The sequence below is a fragment of the Ursus arctos genome, unplaced genomic scaffold, assembly GCF_023065955.2.
Source record: "Ursus arctos isolate Adak ecotype North America unplaced genomic scaffold, UrsArc2.0 scaffold_23, whole genome shotgun sequence".
In the NCBI taxonomy this organism is placed as follows: domain Eukaryota; kingdom Metazoa; phylum Chordata; class Mammalia; order Carnivora; family Ursidae; genus Ursus; species Ursus arctos.
This window is the reverse complement of record NW_026622908.1, coordinates 29139538-29161130: the sequence shown is the minus strand read 5'-3', so window position 1 is coordinate 29161130 and position 21593 is coordinate 29139538. Positions and strand designations below refer to the sequence as shown.

Genomic DNA, 21593 nt, shown 5'->3' with positions numbered 1-21593 from the left:
CTGAGCTGAGACTTGCCACGCTACATACCATGAGAGAATGGACCGGGTACCCAGCGGTCCGGGACCGCAAGCCCACTGTTCTCATGGCGGACTTCACATATGTCTCAGCAGACGGCTTATCCAGGGTCGGCTTTCGGATCTTCGACAGCTTTGTAGCTACGTAGTACGGCAGGACACTCTGGAAAGGCGACACACGCCCCCCCACCACAAAAAACAAAAACAAAAAACATGCTGTTGATTAGGAAGACCACAAACGAAGAATTCAATGACGCTTGATTGCTCTTAGTGGCAGAAACAGAAACATTTTGGTGACATCTAAAGTGTGTATCTTTAGAGAGAGAGGAGAGAAGCACATCTAAAGCCAGCTTGGGAGAATACGTGACAGCAGAAAGTCAACTGTAAGAAGGCAATCTATCAATGAGACTGAGAAAGTATTAAAAATAAGCAGAAATAGACCTTTTTGTACCTTTAAAAAGAAGGCACTTAAACAAACTTGGAGAGCAGAGGTTCCGGACAGGATACTCTTTCTACTCTGACTAAACTGAACTTTGTTACGAAGCCACCATGAAGATTTTTGACATTTTATCCTCCTATAGAGAACGCTCATCTTCTTCCTACTCTGCGGCTAAGATGGTCCTATCGGCGTTGGTGCCTCTAAACCAAGCATTTCCCTTTCTCAGACTTTAGCCACTACGCTTCCTCCCTAGTTTCTTACCACTCTGTGCCTGAGTTTTACTACTGATAAGATAGGATCTCCCCTCCCCCCCTTTTGTTCTTTTTTCTTTGTGGCGGGGAGACACTAAAACCATATGAAAACAGCCTGGGTAACTGAGAGACCCTTGACGGGAGTGGCGTGGGATGACAGATCTGAACACTACCTGTTAGAAGAACTTAACTAGCGTCACGTTCTTTATTGCTTATGCTTGATACATTTGGATAGGATTCAACATAGAACACAAGGAGACCCTATTACAACAGGTCCTGAGTCATGACACGAGAGGTTCCTTCTATAGTTTGAAATAAGTTGGGCTTGGTTGTTCACTGAAGAGTGAATGTATTCTGTTCATGGTGTGTGCATGAGAGGAAACGGTATCAATGACAGTGACACTTCTGTTGAAGAAGAGGATCTAATAATACCTGGCGGTCCAAATCAAAAACTTCACAAGAGATAGAAATAAAATTGAGATGTGTTCCAGACTAGACACTTCCTTCCTGCTGAGAGCAGGAACATGGAAGGAATGTTCCCATGTCTCTTCGGGGTTTTTGTTTGGTTGGTTTTTGACCTTTTCCCACTCCCAAGTATGAGTCAAGGAATACAACCCACCCTGCTGAACATGGGAGCTGAAAGTCCAGCCCGCCTGGCAAGAACCAAGGACCCAGGGGCCTGAGTACAGGCTCTTTCCATCTTTCTCTGATGTGCCTGCAGCCGCAAACCCGCACTAAGTAAACGAACGTCCCCCAAGTACCTCAATACCTGGGCCACCTGTGATTAAGTCACTCTTGGTTTTTGAGAATTTATCCCTATCCACGTATCCCCCACTCACTGAGCAAAAATACTTTGTCAAAAAGGTCTTTAATTTGAAAGCCACGTTGCAGCAAGGATACAGTATGACATGAAGAGTCCACTGAGACTCTAACAGTAGGTCAGGAAAGAAAACCATTTACCAAGCCGACTGGCAAACAAAGCAGAAGCAAGCATATGCACGTGCACTCTCTCGAGTAATGGAGACACGTAAGCGAGCCGCGTCACGTCTCTGTCTCAGGTTTCCTGGTTACAAAAAAGGAAGATTTAAAAACCCATTTCCGTCTATGGATCACAAGCCTGCCAAGGGTACTGTAAAGTTCTGAGTGTCTCCAGATGAAGATGGTCTGATAACTATACCTTCCAATTACGTAATGATATTATCACTCTCCCTCTCTCTGTAGATACATGGCATAAATTGGACTATTTGGATCTTGCAGAAGAATTTAAGTGGCACTGCCTGGCTGGACCACTTGATGGTGCCACAAGTTCACTCAGCATTCAGCTAAACCATTCAGGGAGCCTAGGGAACCTCCTAGCTCCGGAAGCGGAGGCAAGAGACACATGCCTAGAAATCCCAAGTTGAGCTATGTTTTTCCAACGAAGAAATGTAAATTCTGTTCTGGAAAGGGTATTTATTTCCGACAATGGCTTAAAATCAAGGCAGTTAACATGGCTTAGCAGAAGATGCAAAGGATTTGGAGACGAAATAACTTTAGAGCTAAGTCTTAAAGTGGAGGACTTTGACAGGTAAACAAACAAGGGAAGAACGTTTCGGGTAATGAGAATAGCAGGAGCAAAGAAAAGGAGAGAGAACATGATGTTCTCAGGCAACTGCAAGCTGTTCAGTATGGTTCAGGTGTCAGAAACGTGTGGAGCAGCGGCAGAGGAAAGCTAAGTGGAACAGAAAACTAAACCCAATCCCTTGGACAGTAGTGATTTCTAGAGTATCAGCTCTATGTGAACATGGTCTTCTTCACCATCATACTACCAGTGCTCAGAGCAGTACCCAGCACACGGGACAGGCGCACAGATCTGCTGAGTGACTTAGCAACAGGACACCTCAGTGTGCACGGCACTGAAGAACTGGACTGGGGTCCCCTTTCCGCTGCTCAGTCCGGAAAATTAATTACACCAGGAAGCCACCAGTATAATATGATGTGAAATTTTAGATATTCTGAAGCTTAAGCAAGATCATCTATCTAAACTAAGATAAACTTATAGGGCTAGCTACTTGCCAAGAATTTACAAAGTATTTTAAGTTATGTGTAAAATAAAGAAATGTACCTCAAAGTGTCATCTAGGTTCATCCTTCAAGAGTTCACCAAAACCAGAATAAACAATAATTAAATTAATCCATTTTCCTGCCTGCTCATGGAAACATTACAGTGAACAGGTGGAGAATACGGTCGCCCTTCTACACGAAGTATTTTGGGCAGAACAAATTTTCCAAGTTGCTTAAGCTCAAAAGTTTCCCATCAGAAAGATTACCACTTGGAAACCACCTGGGTCTTCGCAACCACAGCAGCAGGCAAGCGCCCTGTTCTTCCGGGGTCGTAGAATCCCAAAGTGACAATAATTAGGCCATAAAGCAAAGCTGTTGATGTCTTGTCCTTATTCAGCCTGCTTTTTCATTTTCATTTTTTTTAAAAAAGATTTTACTTATTTATTTATTTGAGAGAGACAGAGAGCGCAAGCAGGGGGAGATGCCGAGGGTGAGGGAGAAGCAGACTCCCCGCTGAGCAGGTAGCCCAATGTGGGGCTCGAACCCAGGACTCCGGGATCATGACCTGAGCCGAGGCAGATGTATAACCGACTGAGCCACCCAGGCGCCCCTCGGCCTGCTTTTTAAAAAAACAAATCCCTGGAGACAACATGTTACCTTTTCTTTCCTCACCCACTGGAATAGCTGCTTAGGTAATCTGGTCCTTACGAAACAATTTAGGGGGCCTGACTCCAAAGGCGACTGTAACTTAGTCACGGAGTACCGGAAAGATGGAGGCCCAACACTGCGTGGCAGGTATTCGAGAACCAAATTCTGAACCTTGTAACTTCAGGTGTAGAGCGTCTCTCATGTTGTCACTTATACTAAACATGCCTTATTGAATTTAAAAACGACCAGAACAACTCACAACCAGGCTTTGGAAAACCTGGATCCAAAGGACACCAGACTCCAGTCCATTTGCCCAATATGGGATTCTGGCCACGACGTCTGATCTGCACATGAGCATTACGCTCACCAGTGTGATCGGCACACATTCTTAAGGCAGAGGCTGTGGCTCTGAGGAGGCATTTTAGTGAACCTTTTCTCCTGCGTCTGTGTATTCATCTTCCATTTCCGGACCCGATATCCTCCAGCACACCGGTAACCATGTACACAGACCCTAATCTGGGGAGCTGCTGTTATTTTACTTGCAGGCCATGAGATGAGCATTTCCACGAAAGGGTTCTTGCTTATCTCATCACTCTGATGCGGCAGAGACCCCTGATTACACGGCATCGAGCAAAGGCCGCACAGTAACATTACGTATAAACCTTAGCACCAAAGCCCCAAATGCAGGAGTTAAAATGTATGTTCTGTACAAAGAAGATCCTTGATAAAAAACTGGCTGGCTGATAATCTTACAAATGACCTACCTCCAAATATGTAGAATTTATACGTTAACATTCACATAACAAAAGGAAAAACTGTGTAATATCATACAAAAACATCTGTGTAACAACAAACATTTCCTGAGAACCTATGAGGACACTGCTGTAAGCAGTGGAATACAGTTGTGAACAAAAGCAAAGTCCTTAATTTTATAGAGCTTATATCTTGGGCGGGGGAGTGGGGCACAAAGACATAAACAAGTAGTAAAAAATGATACTACACTGGGAGGTGATGATAAAAAGAAAAATAAGCCTGAGTAAGGACAGAGGTGACAGAAGCTGTTCCTGCAGGTGACCAATAAAGGCCTCTTTGATGTGGTGACATACAAGCAAAGATTTCAGCGAAGGGAGAGAGCTAGCAAAAAGGCTAGCTGGGTAAAGATCCTTTTCAAATGCAAGAACAGGAAGTACAAAGGCCCTGAGGTAGACATGTGCTTGAAGTGTTTGGGGAACTGCAAGGAGGCCAGAGAAACAGCAGGGGATGAGAAAATGTGGAAGGTTTGAAATCAGAACATAGTAGGTCATAAGAACTCATGATTTTACTCTGAAAGAAACTAAAAAGTCACAAGACAGTTTTTGAGTAGAGAACTGAAATGACCTGGATTTGTCTTTAAAGAGATCACTCTGACTATTGAGAGCAGACTGTGGGGGCTATTGGCAAGGATGGGAGGAGGGGAGGCTGGGTAGGAAGGTATTGCAAAATGTTCAGAGCATGTGATCACGGGGCTTAAATTAGTGGTAGCCGTGGTGGTCCCAAGAAGAGGTCTGATAGTGGATATGTTTAAATGATACTGAAGTCAATAGGATTTCCCTATGCACTGCATTTGGGGTATGAGAGAAAAAGGCAGTAGGGTATGAGGTGGGAGAATGTCAGTTTTGAAATCAGGTGGACTTGACCACTTACTCATTGTCTGATCTTGACCAAAATACTGAGCTTTAGTTTTTCCCTCTGCAATTGGGGGATATAGCATCCTTCTTATTGTACTATTATGAGGATTAAATGAAATATTGTCAGTTAAAGTGTGTAGGATTTGAACTCTGGTATTTTCTAAGGTTTATAGTATTTATATTTTTCAGAATAAATTTAAAAAGAAAAACTTGGCTGAATTTTTATGTCTTGTAAAAAAGTGTAAGAACACCATATTTATAGAGTGACTCCTGAGGTAACCACCTGGCTATGTTAGTTCTTTGCACTCACTCTTACATCTTAAAATTATTATCCCTTAAGTTTTTAGTTCTTGGGGTGCAACACTGTTGCAAAGGGCCAAGCAAAACAGATGTTATCAATGACAAACATGGAGATTCACGTGGCTGGAAGGGATCAGAGTCCAATGACCCCAACAGGACTAACGTTACTATTCTTGAGCCATTTCTCAAAGGTGGTGCAGTTGACCAGATATGATTATTTCCTGGGAGAATTATATTGCTTTATAGTTCTACTTAGATTCCATCTGCACTAACAAAGACACACTCCATTACCTTCTTTTATTGGCATTGACAATTAACAAGAAGAATGGATCAAGAATTCGGTTTTCAATCCTGATAGCCACTTCTCAGTATTTAGCTTTCCAGCTCTCTGAAGCCCAAAAGATCTCCATGATTATTCTAAGCTATAAATATTTAACAAAATATAAAAGAGGAATATCTTCTTTCATTTAAAAAAAAACTTGAATTTTGTTTTTTCCCTCATCTTGATGTGTCCTACTTATTTTCTAAATTTATTCTGATTAAAAACAACATTTAGTTGAATTAACAAAACCACCAACTCTCACCACCCAAGAAGAGTAAAACACTGGATGGTGGTTAACTTTAGAGAAGGGGGCCGAGTGAATGTCCCTATTACGGTAAGTTCACATCTAAATGGAGTATTCTTCTGCAATCTCATGCTAAAAATGAGAAAAATCATTTCATTTTCAGGCCAGCTGAAACCTACAACCACCTTCTCTGGGTTTCGTGGCCTCGACCTGTGTCCTCATCTGTCCTCTGGTAAAGAGTCAGATAAACTAAACCCTAAGGGATGGTTTCAGTTAGCAAATGATCTCCTCGTTGATAACATTTCCAGAGACTTGGTTTCCCAGCTCCAAGGAAGAAAACTGTATGGTGCAGAGAAACACCTCCGTGAGAAAGAGAAAGAACACAGACTTTGGGTTATTCAACCCCAGGGTACAGATCCAGAGATGAGTAAATTCCCCATACTTCCCCACATTCTTGAACACGTCACCCTCCTCCAATTTCTCCATAGCGCTTATCACTGTACACCGTCATCTCATTCGTTTATCTCATTACTTGTTTATTGTCCGTCTCCCCACCAAACATAAGTTTCTACCACATCCATCTGTCTCTGTCGTCTTTTTGCCACTGTATCCCCAGTTACCAGACTATTAGGTACCCTCTAAATAGGTCTGGATTGAAGAAACGTGGCCCACAATACGTACTTGTGGTTTTGGACTTACTATCCCTTGTCTTTGTCATGTTTAAATACCTGTCTTTTCTTTCCGTGTGTGCCTTGAGGACAAGGACGGTGTCTTACTGACCTCTGTTACCTCCCTGCCTAGCTAAGGACCTGGCCAGTAGCAGGCATTCGCAGTGTGACACACTGGATTGACCTTACATAAGCTCCACAACTCCTATTGGTTCTTCGTTTCCTATTTGTAAAATGGAACTAGGTTGAGGTCTATCTCAAATAAGGTAACAAAATAGTGGGAAACATGGAGCATACTGTACATATTCAATAAATGCAAGTTTCCTTCCTCTCATCTTCATGCTTGCGTATCAATTCCATTTCTGGTGTTCTTATATCTGCCCCATCATTTGTCCCCACTTGCCAGAGGGGAGACTAGGGCTCAAAGTAATGAAGCGGCTTTCTGTAGGTCAGATGACCACTGACTGGTGATATCAGAACTAAAACCCTGGTTTGCTGATGCCAAGTCCAGCATCCCTTCCTCACTGCCCCTAAGCATACCAGTGATAAATGTGGTCTGCATAGAACCATGGCCTGGATTGAGGAAGCTGTGACTTCTTGCTTTGAAATGACCAACTACCCAGGCAGGGCTTCATGAATTCTTCAGCATCAAAAACCTCCTCATAAGGAGGGTTTGTGAGGAATCATCACAGGAGGCTAAACATAGGGGACACTAAACTGACAGGGGGGCAGGATATCTGCCTGGTCTTAAAGTGCCTCCTACAGATTGCTTAGTAGTGCGCGGGAAAAGACAGGAACTATACAGCAGAGAAACGGGATAACACCTTGAATGAAGCAACCAAGTCAACAGCAGCAATGAAGGCAGATGGATAGCATGTGTCTCTGGACGTGATGCCCTGAGAAAGATAGAAAACCACATGCGCCATTTTGGCCAGGAAAGCATAACGTGAATCTAACCATGAGGAAGCATCAGATAAACCCCAAATAAACGGTGTTCAATCAAAAAGAAGAGGACGCATACTCTGCTCTTTAAAAATGTCAATGTCACAAAAACAATGAAAAGCTGTGGATACATTCCAGATTAAAGGAAACTAAAGGGACGGGACAACTATAGAGTGCCTGATCCTAGACTGAATTCTTTTTTTTTTTAAGATTTTATTTATTTATTTGAAAGAAGAGAGCATGAGCAGGGGGAGGGGCAGATGGAGCGGGAGAAGCAGGCCCCCCACAGGACAGGGAGCCTGATGTGGGGCTCCGTCCCAGGACCCTGAGATCATGACCTGAGCCGAAGGCAGACACTTAACCAACTGAGCCACCCAGCCGCCCTAGACTGAATTCTATACTGGAGGATAAAAAATGCCATAAGGAATATTATGGAGTAAAAAACTGGAATACAGACAGCAAATTAGATAAAAATATTATATCAATGTTAACTCTGAAGTTGACAACTGTGTTGTGGTTATATAAGAGAATATCCTTCTTCTTGGCAATGCACACGGAAGTATTTAGCGGTGAGGAACCATGACGTATGCAACTTACCTTTCAATAATAAAGCAAATGGAGTAAGTTGCAGAAGATTAAGTGAATCTGGGTAAAATGTTCTTTGTATTACTCTAATAGTTTTTCCTGTAGATTTGAAATTATTTCCAAATGAGAAGTTTTTAAAAAACAAGGCAGCTTGTGTTTTGTTGTTGTTGTTGTTGTTGTTGTTTTTGTGAAGGTTTTACAGAATACGAGTTTAAGAAGTATAATTTCAAGAAACAGGCTTAGCCTTAGCTATTTCTTATACTTTTTCAGCATTCATGGCTAGTTGGTACGTGGCATACTGAAGGAGCTGGTAGTGGGACCCACCAACTAGCCAGTCAGCTCACTTATGATTTTGCCTTTTGAAAGAGTTAAGCATAATTCTGACCAGGCTTTAATTATAGGGAAGTAATGAGAACAGACAGTCCTCACCAACATACCAAAAGCACACTTTTGATAAGGCTTACTCAAGAATGAACTTCTTGGGGCGCCTGGGTGGCACAGCGGTTAAGCGTCTGCCTTTGGCTCAGGGCGTGATCCCGGCGTTATGGGATCGAGCCCCACATCAGGCTCCTCTGCTATGAGCATGCTTCTTCCTCTCCCACTCCCCTTGCTTGTGTTCCCTCTCTCGCTGGCTGTCTCTATCTCTGTCGAATAAATAAATAAAATCTTTAAAAAAAAAAAAAAAAAGAATGAACTTCTTACCCTCAATTCAAACATAACGGACAGAATTTATCAAGTCCAAAATTGACCTTTTTTTCATTTGCTGTCTCCACTGTTCATTTGCATTTCCACAAAATGCGTATTTCATGGCAAATCGGAATTCATGAAGGAAATTTTAAATTCTCTACAAAATTATAGGAAAGAAGTTGAGGGAAAGATGGAAAGAGGGAAAGGGAAAAGCAAAGGAAAAATATTACGAAGGAATTAATATAAAACAACCCAAATTCGAAAAACATACTCTCTTCCTCCCCCCAAAGAGCAATCTGATATACACTGACATGGAGGGAGACCTAAAAAGATAGCTTTCCTTCCAAGGATTAGAAGAAACTGAAGTATGGCAACACAGCATTAGCCTGGAAACCTTCTAGATACAGAGGTTGAAAATTCAAGATCAGAGGCCTATGGGAGCAAAAGAAGCAGCTCAGGGCCTTTAAAATGAATGTCTGTGTACCACAAAGCATGGCCATGCATAACCAGTCTTCTGTGATACCAGGCAAAAGGCAGGTCCCTAGTGTGCCCCGAATTACATGTGCCATTAGCAACATGGAGACAAACAAGATAGATCTCAAGAATATATTGAAGTGGGGGTAAGCAAGGGAGCCAGAGAATATCAGGCCGAGGTATAAAAGCAGAAAGAGGAGAGCAGAAGGAAAGGCACGTCACACAGCTGAGATTCGGTTTCCCAGGGCAGGTGAAGTGTGGCCTGAGCCTTGAAAGATGGGGTCATAGGCGCAGGCGTGAATGGGGTGGGAAGATGGGGAGTGGGGAGAAGCGGGGAAAGGCATGCCGGCAGAGGCGCCAGTCTGCCGAGGGCCGAGCATGTACTGGACACCACTGGCCCACTCTGGCCGGACGCAGGGAGGGACGATGGGGTGGCAAGAGAGGCGATGGCCTTGTGGAGTCCGAATTTGATCCTAAACATCACAGGCAGCCACTGGGGGACTATGAGGGAAAGCAACGTCTCCCGACTTGGATTTTAGCAAGCTCACCCAGGAAACAGCATGTGGGATGGAGTGGAAGAGAAAATTGCCAGTAAATACTCCTGGGCCAAAAAAATGGGCAGACATAAACCACCACCAAAGAAAAACCAGTAACTGTTAACTCTGAGCTTTATTTAGACCAGCTGTTTCTGTCCCTTTGGTCAGAACTAGTATGACATTCTAGTCTACTTCAGCACTCTGATGTGTTCACACAGAAATGACAACCCTACTTTCCTTCACAAACATGTGAGCTTTTATTTTTTCACCAAATTCACGCTACATTTAAACCCTGAATGAATTCATTTGAAGGAAGACAATGATCAATGCAATAACATAACTGAGAGTTCATTATTGGGGAAAAACAAGTTTATCAAAGTTACACATTTCAAAAAACAAATTGCTAATATGTTTTTGCAGTAGCTTCTAGTCACGCCGGGCTAACAGAGAATATGGAGAAAAGATCTTTGAGGGAAACAAGCCGTGGGAATGAAAGAGGAGACGGTCTTGTCTACTCAGAGAATTTCAGAAATCGCTCATCTGTGCTCACAGAGTGTAATACTCCCTTTTGTCATTCAAGCACTTGCAGCTTCTGGCCATGCTGTCTGAAGGTCACCCACTGACGGATCTGTGACATTCCTGCTTAGTCTCAGCAGGTGTTTAGAAATTGTGAAATTAATAACTTGATTACAATAGATTCCTCAGAACGAGGAAACGGCACGACACGGTGTGGCACATGATACCTTACACCCCACGAATGCTTTATTGGCTCCTTGTCACCGAAATACACCACATTCTACATGGCAGATTTCAGCTTCTAGCATTAAAATGACAGGGTCAAGGGGAGAAGGGGGAGTACGGTAGTTCAGTGTAAAATTCAGGGTTCTCGAAAACCCTGTCTTATTCCCCAGTGTACCCTGTGTATTAATGGGAAGCCACAAATCAGAATAACGTCAAAGGGCTATGACATCTAAGGACCACTTGGGTGAGAACTCAGGAGGGGGCTTCGAGGAAGCCGACTCTAAGATGGCCCTGGCAGATGAGGAAACATTGACCCTACCCTTCCCTTACCTACCTCTCACTGTGGGTGACTTAGCTATAGTCTCCACTCATAGAACAGAAGGAGTTAGAAGCTAGATCCAGACAACACTTTGGGCCACCTTGACTGTCCAAAGATACAGGGGAGGGAATGGAACTGACTCCATAACTGCCGGAACACAGCCGTCTCCAATGTGTTCAGTGCTGTCCTAAAGGCCTCAAATAAGGAGCCCAGAGATTAAGAACAAAGGCTTTGGTGCCAAGCAGCCTCGGATCTGAGTCCTGGTTCAACACGGACACGTGGCTTAACCTCTCTAACCCCGATTTCCATAAATTTACAGAAGATGATAATCACACCACCTTATGAGGTCATTACGAGATAAAATGAAATAAATGGATACCTATAAAGTGCTTAGCACTGTGCCTGGAAAGTAACTCTTCAAATATTAGCTATTACAATGACTGATCATCTGGGGCTTCAGGGTGCAAAATTTGAAATGCTAGGCTCGCAATAATGAGAGCCATGATGAACAACGGGAGAGCCATGTGAAGAAGTGGGGGCAGGTCGTGGGTGGAGTAGGAAAGGGGTACGCACTGCAACTTGTCCTAAGACACTGTTAAAAATGTGCCTAAGCAGGGAAACGCTGTGAGCCATCATTTCTCTGCTCTGAATAAGAGCTGCTTTGAGACAGATACTCACAAAAACTCCTACATTTGCTTCCTCTCATATTTAATATTATATTTTCACAGCATTGTGTCTGTTAGCTACATAATAAAAGCAAAGGTCTCTACAAAAATTAAGTCAAAATGGATCAAAGGCCTAAATGTAAAAGCTAAAACTCTAAACTCTTGAAAGAAAACAGGGAGAGAGCTTGATGACATTAGATTTGGCAATGCTTTCTTGCATAGGACACCAAAAGCACAGGCAACAAAAGGAAAAATAGATAAACTGACTACATCCAAATTAAGAACTTCGGTGCACCAAAGGGCACAAGCCATAGAATGAAAAGGCAACCCACAGAATAGAAGAAAATATTTGCAAATCATAAATCTGATAAAGGGTTAATATCCAGGCTATATAAAGAACTCCCAAAATTCAACAATAAAGAGCTAATGACCCAATTAAAAAAGGGTGAAGGTTTTGAACAGACATTTCTCCAAAGAAGATACAAAATGGCCAATAAGCAGCTGAAAAGTACTCGGCATCACTGATCATTAGGGAGATGCCAATCAAAACTATAATGAGAGACCACCTCCCACCCATTAGGACAGCTATTATTTAAAAACAAAAACAAAACAAAATAACACGTATTGGCAAGGATAAGAAAAAACTGGAACCCTGGTATGTTGTTGTGGGAATACAAAATAGGTAAGCTACTATGGAGAAAAGTAAGGCGGCTCCAAGAAAAAAATACATCCATACATGTATATCACTACAATTGCCCCCCGACCCAGCAACTCCACTCTGGGTACCAACCCAAAGGACGGAAAGCAGGGTCTCAAAAAGATAGGTGCACACCTCATGTTCGCAGCGGCGCTATTCACAGCAACCAAAAGGTGAAAGCCAGTCAAATGTCCAGCAGCAGATGAATGAATAAACACAACACGGTGTACATATACAACGGACTACTATTCAGCCCTCAAAGGAAGGGAAGTGTGACACACGCTACAACATAGGGGGACCTTGACGATGTTACACGAAGTGCAATAAGCCAGACGCAAAAGAAGAGAGACTGCAGGATTGCACCCACGTGAGGTCCCTCGAGTAGTCAGGTTCAGAGACAGAAAGTAGAATGGAGGGTGTCCAGGGCTGGGAAAGGGGAAAGTGAGGACTTACTGTTTAATAGACACAGTGTTTCAGTTTTGGAAGATGAGAAAGTTCTGGAGAGGGATGGTACTGACGGTGGCACAACAATGGGAATGTATTCAATGCCACTGAACTGTACACTTACAAGTGATTTAAATGGTGTTTTTATTATGTATTTTTACCACAATTTAAGAAAAAATGAAAACTCGCTACCACCCCTAAGTCATCCAGGTGCGTACAGTCATCCTTGCTCTGGAAAGAGCGGGCTTTATGCAGCTCTCCGTCTGCTCTTGTGGTTCTTACACAGTGGCTTTGGGAACAGAGTCCCAGCACACCTTACACACCTGGCAGCTAAGAGATACTGACAGTCCCCATTCTCTCAAAATAAAACTGTAAGAAAGAAAACCGTGCGCTTAGTTCTACTTTAACTATCCCTACTTCAGAATTCTAGGGGATAATTTTTTTAAATCTAGACTTAAGTGCATAAAAGAAAAAGAAATCATGTCTTTAATGGTGTGCTAACGTCACACTCACTTCCTTAGGAATGCGATTTTCTTTCGTTGCCAAGACGGCAACCGTTGCTGTGGAAACCACACAAAAACAGGGGGACGCAACTGAAACAAACCCCACTCACCTGCACAAAGATGCCCTTGCTCCTGTATTCCTCATGGAGGCACTGAGAGAAGAAATCCACAAAAGCCTGGGATGAGGTGGGAGTGAGAAGGAAACACACACATGACATCAATCGGCCTGATCTGCAGTCATGGCAACACAAATAACAAACTAACCATTTAACACTGGAGTTCCTAATCATTCTTATTTCAAATGCAGAAGAGACCTTAAAAAAAAAACAAAAACCTCAAAACCTCAAGTTGTTTTTATCTGCCACTAAATTAAGTATTCTCTTACCAAATATAATCTCCAGATCAAATTTTGACTTAACCAGAAACGGGTCTTATCTCTTCTTTTTTTTCAGAAAAATTACTTTCCAGGAATAAATGTTTTATTATATAACAAAGGATATGTTCCTCCTCCCCACTTGCCATTCAAACAGAAACACGATATGAATTCTGTTCAACTCTCCTCTATAGGGATTTTGTTGTCAGTAAAGAAAAGAAAAGAGCAAGCATCCTCTTGGTCCTTTGGGATGGCAAGATCCAAGAAGTGTAGGGATGAATGTGACAGCCCATCTTCTTCTGATAGTACAATTTTAAATCTATTTGTAAAATACAATGTACCATTTTTCAAATATGGACTATACCTCAGGCTTAAAATGCAAAGTATCAATAATGACTCTACTAGGGTCCCGATTAATCACAGTCTTGTGCCCATGGAGCAGAACAGGGTGAAAAGCTCGAGTCCAACAATCACTTCAAGAAACATGGTGTTCATTTTAAACCCACCTCCTGTGTATTTCAGAGATACAGAAAGCAAGGAGATTGCAGGAGTGGGGCGTGGTGCCGCGCTTTTTCAAAACTGTGGTCACTGTTCACGTTTTCCCAGGGGACAAAGAGCCAAGTGAAAAAAAAGGCAAGCACTTTGCTCTTTTCCTTCTCTGACATATCACAAGTTCTTATTATATTTTGCTAATTTTTCCCTAAAAGCTTGTTTAATTTCAGCATCTCAATGGTCATTTTCATTTCAGAGATGTAACCTATGCCTCAACATCGGATAAGAAGCTACGGACCTGCAGGCAGCAGGAAATGTATTCTAAATAATTTCTCCTACTAGTAATGTGAAGAGGTGAATGGTGATATTGTATGAAATTATGACATCACAGAGACTTCTAGAAAATCCCTGTCTCACTTCAGAAGTGACAATAAGTATCTATGAATTCTGAATAATGTAGCAAAATACTTGCACTCTCACCCAGGCTATCTTGCACCCACTACCTGTATTTATGTCCTGACTGGTGGCAAATTCTTGCCCTCAGCTCTGCAGAGTTGGAACTTTTGCTGGGCGAAGCTGACCCATTCATGAACCAAATCCCCCACCATTAGATGTTCTGATCCACAGAGCTAACTGGCCTAGGCCAGCTCTCTATGGCAAGCACGAAATCAGGTATATCTCGTTTCCTTGCCTTTCGCCTTGCTGCACTTCACACAGACTGTGTTCTTTACAAAGCGGAAGGTTTGTGGCAACCCTGTGTCAAGCAAGTCTATCGACACCATTTTTCCAACAGCATGTGCTCACTTCTTGTCTCTGTGTCATATTCTGGCAATTCTCATAATATTTCAAGTTTTTCATTATTATTATATTTGTTATGGTGATCTGTGTCCAGTGATTACCACATGTTGAAGGGTCAGATGACAGCATATTTTAGCAAGAAAGTATTTTTTTTAATTAAAATAGGTACTTTGCTTTTCTAGACATAACGCTATCGTGCACTTAATAGACTACAGTATAGTGTGAACATAACTTTTTTTTTTTTTACTTTGACCCTAGTGTAAACATAACTTTTATATACACCAGGAAGCCAAATCACTCATTTGACTCACTTTATTGTGATATTTGTGCTATTGTGGGGGTCTGGAACCAAGCCTGTAATAACTCTGAGGTATGCCCGTATTGGTTTAAAAACAGTCCACTACCAGGGGAATAAAGCATCTGTGGATCTGAGATGGGGGTGCCCCATTCCTTTCCTTCCCAGGCCATTTGAAAACGGCTAAGAAGAGGACTCCAAGAAGCTTCTGTGCTTATTTCTGACTACAAAGTATTCGTCATTCTTAGTCTGACATGATTTACTAAAAAATTATTCACCTTGGTTGCAGAGTAGATGGCCAACAGTGGAACTGGGGCTATGCCACTGGCAGAGGAGATGTTCAGAATTGCCCCTTTAGACCTAAAAAGGAAAATGCACCAAGTAAACAGCATGAAATCATAGACACAATGGCTTGTAAATTACAGATCGCGATATAGAATTATTTTAAATAGAAGAAGATAGCTGTTTTTCTAACACACATCTCCCCTCGCCTTTCATCAACACATGATATCCTTGGTCAGTGAATGAGGCATAACTCAATCAACTAAAAATAGGTCTTGTCTGCAATTAGCTCATTTCTGTTTTAGTAATCTGGGGCATGACCAGATCAGAGCTAGTCTCCTCCAGTTGATCTCTCCCATCGGAGGTCTTCTCTGGCTACATCGCCAAGAATCCTCGCTCTTAGAAACACTCATAATCCTTGTATGCCTTTATTTTGGCCTGCTAGCACATATCACCTTGCTATAGTATTTAATCATCGCATATGTATCAATGTTTTTCTCCCTCAACAAAACCATAAGCTTCTGCACATCACAGCCCTTGTCTTACACTTTTCTTCAACCCCCCCTGCACAGTCCTGAGCAGGTAACAGGTACTTAATAAAACCTCCTGGCAATAAGTGAATGGTTATGTTCTCCCCTCCTACTGCCTCCAGGTTGTAGATATTCAGTCACAAAACAAAGAGCTGACTATAAAATTATGCGACTCTATAGGAGATCAAACCGTATTCTTTGCCAAAAGGCAAAGCTCAATTTCTACTGTAACTTCTGGAGACTACTGAAAGCTAAAAGTCAGAAAGTTACCAGGAATTACTAATTTTACTAATAAATGAAAATTAAATGGGGGAAAGCAATGCTGTAAATACACTAGCTGCCAGCAAGCACGTACGGGTTGGGTAAAGTATGGAATTAAGGTTCTAGGAATTTTAAACGGAATTAAGAGTCACTCTTCTCCCCTCAAATCCATTCTTCTCGGGGTGGGGGGGGGGTGGCAGTCCCCTTCAGCTACTGCCAGTGACCCTACCTGCCTCCTGTCCTCCAGGTGAGCCTCCTTTCCTTCCACTCAGCTTCCCTTGGTTCTTTTTCTGAATTTACCTCCCCCAAGACCTATTTTTCTTCCAGTATTTTTTTAAAAAGGGATTATGGACCCATTTTATGCAAAATAATAAAAGAAACATGATTAAGTGGAATCTAAGTTATTTTAGACATAAATCTGAAAAGAAATCATCCCCAAACGTCACCCAGTCCACCTGCCAGCCTCTAGGCGAGATGCCACTTCAACCATCAAACGGAAGTCTGGACCCTCAGCTTACTGTGTCACTGGAAACAAGTTGTTGTCTTTTGTTTTTATTTTTGAACCCAAGTCCTTCCTAGTAATACACACGTTCCTAAGCAGTGAAATCCACTCACATTTTGGTCATCGAAATCAAATCTCAAATTTAAAAATGTTATATTGGAGTTTTAAAGAAAGGTGGAAATATTTAGTCAATGTATTGATTATATCATTCTTGTATGTTTTGCTTGTATCTCAGAGACAGACAAGCCTTTTGTTTTTAAACATTGGTAAGGGAGTAAGAGTGTCTATCAGGAGTTAGAACCCAATCACCTGAGGGCAAAAACTAGTAATTAGGAATGAATATCTAAGATTTTGATTTTATCTATATTTGTGAGAAACTCCTCTGATCAAAATGGACTAAAAGCGACTTTTGTTACTAGAGACCGTTAATAGAGTATTAATTTATGATGTTTAAAATATCTCTTCTTAGGGTGTTGAAAATGTTCTCAAATTAGATTGTACGAATGGTTGCACAGCCTTGTGAACACACTAGAAAGCACCAAATTGTACACTTTCAGTGGCTAGATTTTATGGTATGTGAAGTATATCTCAACAAACCTGTAAAAGACAAAGAGAGAGAAGCGTATTTCTGATATAAGGTGTCACCTTTAAGCTCAGAGCAGAGCCCAGTCACGTGAAATCTACGAGAGCCATGGTATCTTCTGCAACACAGAATGCTGAGAAGTAACCCCAAATCCTGACAAAATGCACCCCCTTTCTGAATCCTAAGCATCCTTGTAGCTTTAGGTAGCATTTTATTTTAATCTCTTCTCACATAACCAGAAATTGCTATGGCCTCAGTCATTCGGAGCAAACGAAGACGAAGCTAGTTTAGAGTAGTTGTAGATGATACTGTCCCTCACTGAAGCTCTAGTATACCCCTGCTGGTTTTATCAGCTGGATTATGGGCTCCGTTTTACTCAGGTGGGGGGGCGGACGTTACATGTGCCCTTGAACAAAAATCTTAATATTTTTAATTTCATTCCTCACAAATGAAATGCAATTTAAAAGTCTTCCAAAATTAAAGTTTAATGTTATCAAATACATTTTAAAAATGAAATCTTGATCTTAGCAAAACACACTCTTAAAACTTCACTCACCAAAGCAATGATTTCAATACAGGAAAATTTATTTAAAGACGAAAAAAACTTCTTTCCCATTTTCAAAAATAATAGACCAATAGTCAACCATGTCACAGTTATGCAGGTATACTCCTTTAATTGTTTACCCCTTGAGGCAACTAAGACCTTTGTTTCTCAAATACTCTCCTCCAATTAAAATTTCTAGGAGGTACAGTTAGTTTGAATTAGTGAAAAGTCAGAATTTGAGGGAACGTTATTCAAAGTAGTTGTACTCCAGAATACATAAACAAACCCAAGACCAACAAAGTCTAAAGCAAGAATGCACTGGACCTGAGGAAATAAAAGGATAGCATTTATAATTGTATCATAAGGACAGCAGAGAAACACCCCTTCTACGAAAACTCTGTGCTAACAAGAAGCACATATATTTGTCTAGCAAAAACCTTCCTCCCACACCCACACACACAACAGCACAGAATTCTCTTTCTCTCCAAGGATAACAATATTCAACTTAGTTTTGTCTGAATCATAAACAACACGCTAGTGGAGCTGTCTTAATCCTTGTACTGTATACAGTATCTATTCTTCATGCAGAGATGGGGATGAGCACTTGAGACTGTGAGGCACAAAGGACTCATCTTTAAAATCAACTACTTTGTCTGGCTCTAATCCTCCATCTAAGCAGAATTAGTGACGTCAAACCAGTTTCCATGGCAGAGCCAGACTCATGACAGCTCTGTTATATCAAGCAGAAGGACGAAATGGGCTGCACTTAATTGCACACGAAAACAAACATAAAACCGAGCCTTAGTTCATCTCTCGTTTTCTGGGGACTTGGGGAACAATTCTACGATTGGAAGGTACGTTAACAATATTTGCTGAAGTTCCATAATGAAGACTCATGTCGCTCGTACTTCAGCACACTTCCCAGCCTGTTATGACAAATATCCAAATAAACACGTCAAGTAACATTTTCTGTGATAGAACATTCTTAATTCATCACACTGCTTACTTGCCAACAGCCACACGATGGTGTCTCAGTGGTACAAATTACTGAGGATCTACCAGAACTAAAATACCGCAAAAACAAAGCAGAAAATACCACTGCTGATAAGGAAGCACCTTTTCGTAGAAACATATTCTCTTCAATTACTAGCCCTTTCACAAGCCAAACGTTAAACTCATCCAACCCTATAAAATTCAGTATCTGGTATTTATAGCTTCCGATAGCTCTGTTCTCTGGTAGAATTCCCTCAGACCTGTGGAAACCCTATCCTAACACTCTCCTTAATTGTCACCTGGATAAAAAAAATTGCTAGGACTTTCTTTTCCCATAAATGGCCCCAGTAGTCCATCAGACTGCTGCAGTATCCTTGTCCACAGCTCTGTAAAAATACTATTGTCATAGAGGAAGTGATAGGTCTCCTTTCAGTAAGTCACTGATTTCTGCCTTCCTCGGGAACATCAGCACTGCCCCACAATGGCGGGGAGAGAGATGGGGAGGTGTAAGTGCTCCCGTGAAGGACTGGAACACAGGGTCAGCTCCAAAATGGGCAGCTAACTGTATACAGAGTTTGATGGCAGATAAGGGAGACTGTGCAGAAAAGACTCCATGATGATCCTTCCTATTTCTATTTCTTATCAGGGAGTATGTAAGTGTGCTCCTGGAGGGTCGTTACTTTTTTTTTTTTAAAGCTTAAATATAACACTGAAATTGGTACAGACAATTCTCTAACAGACTCTCAAGAAGACTGAGAAACATATCAAAACAGAGTTCTATGTCAGAAAAGAATCCTGGAACAGAGGGGTCAGACATATAATTAGAACCAGCAGTCCGAATACATTATACAAATCCTGCTTTGCTGAAGGAAGTTTGCAAACATTTCCCACATGAAAGAGAACTGCCTGCCCTAAAACACCATAACATGTCATAATTCCACCTTAAGCAATACAGTATGAAAGGGGCTATTTTTAGCTTTTCCATGGTTGTTATAGCAACCACCTCCTGGCTCCAGCTGTACACAATGTTTATAATTCCAGAGAAGTGGAAAGAGCAAGTTTCCTCTATAATGTAATTATGCACTTTCTACTTCTGCGGTAATAATACCTTAGTTTAATTATAGATACTTGTTTAGTGATAGTCAGTGGCTTTAGGCTATCGTTCTAGAGGGTTTGGAAAACTCATACATCAGAGGTAGAATCAGTGAAAGGGGAAAAACAACAACAACAAAGGATCTTTATAAAGGACTCTGCTTTACTCAATGGAAATACGACTCCTATGGAAACCAACCATAGGAAATATGCCATTTAAGGATGGTATAAAGGGCAGGCTATAATAATATCACTTATAATGTGTAAGGAAGAAGGCTTTCAGATGATCGGTTACCTTGGAGTTTTTCCTCTCCTCCTGGGCACACAGCTAACAACATTTCTGGCCTCCTGTGCAGTTAGTGGTAGCCTGCGACTGAGTTCTGGACAATGGACTGTCAACAGAAGTGATGTACACCACACCAGGCCTGGCCCATGAAACCTCCCATAAAATCATTCTCATTCTCTCCTCCCTCATCTGTTAGCTGGATGCAGAAAATGCAGTGGAGCGCGGCAAGGTCCAAGGGAAGAACAGCCCCTACACAGAAAGAGTCTGAGATCCCTGAATGATTGGGTCGAGCACAGCCCCAACCACTGAACCACACTGGCTGTGTATCAGGACAAAAAACGTCAACCTTTAGAGTGTTAAGCCACTGAGATCTTGGGATGGTCTCTTATAGCAGTTAGCTTACCTTAATTAATACAACTCGTAATTCCTTTCATTCGAGTGGACTTCGCTGTTCCCTCTCCTCACCAAAAGTACTGATTCACAAAGTCCACTTACATTTCTTACTAGTTCTTAGCAAGTGCCACAATCACCCTCGTGGCGTCAGTTTCAGTCCATAGCCTATGATGGATTTCCACCAGATCATTTCTCAACCTTAGTTTAAAATCAACTTGATTTCCTAAAGGCAAAGATCCAGTTCATCCTCTGTAGACTCCATGATAAACTCTACGCAGTGAGTGTCTGCTGAATGAATGGATCCTCTTCTTTGCATTTTCTTTTTTTTTTAAGATTTTATTTATTTGACAGAGGCAGCCAGCAAGAGAGGGAACACAAGCAGGGGCAGTGGGAGAGGAAGAAGCAGACTCCCAGCGGAGCAGGGAGCCTGATGCGGGGCTTATCCCAGGACCCTGAGATCATGACCTGAGCTGAAGGCAGACGCTTAACGACTAAGCCACTCAGGCGCCCCTGCGTTGTTTTTATCTAATGCTCCAGCTATAACTGCGATCATGGCTGCTATGTCTCTAAAGATAGGAGTGAAGTTCCTGGCACCCCATGTCTGTATCATTTACTAACTAATTATGAAGCTTCATAGCGCTCAATCTCTTTGGGACTCACTTCCTATCAAATAAGGTGGGGCTGGTTTCAATTAATTAAACTACTAAAATTCCATGACTATTTAAATCCCTTATGATCTACATTACCCCACAACTGTCATCTCTTTTGATACGGTTTTCACCAACATACTTAAAAATTCCTTTTCCAATGCTTCTGCGGTTTGTAAGTATTTCCTTTTTACTGGATGGACTTACTGTCCTGAATTAATCCCAAGTCAGTGGAAGATATCAAAACTGGATTAAGATGATGGCCTAAATTTCATCCCTTCTGGGTTCTACCCTGTTGGCCCCAATTCTCTGTAATCTCCTATCTGACCATCA

At 41.8% G+C, this 21593-nt stretch overlaps 1 protein-coding gene across 1 annotated transcript in view; it reads right to left on the bottom strand.

Moving 5' to 3' along the window:
• HSD17B12 (hydroxysteroid 17-beta dehydrogenase 12) overlaps window positions 1-21593 on the bottom strand; it is a 153812-nt gene that overhangs the window by 1696 nt on the left and 130523 nt on the right. Inside the window, exons 8-10 of the mRNA XM_026512081.4 lie at window positions 15426-15507; window positions 13300-13365; window positions 29-178 (exon numbers count right to left, since the gene is read on the bottom strand). Of these exons, the coding sequence (XP_026367866.2) occupies window positions 29-178; window positions 13300-13365; window positions 15426-15507 (298 nt within the window). The remainder of the gene's footprint in view (window positions 1-28; window positions 179-13299; window positions 13366-15425; window positions 15508-21593) is intronic.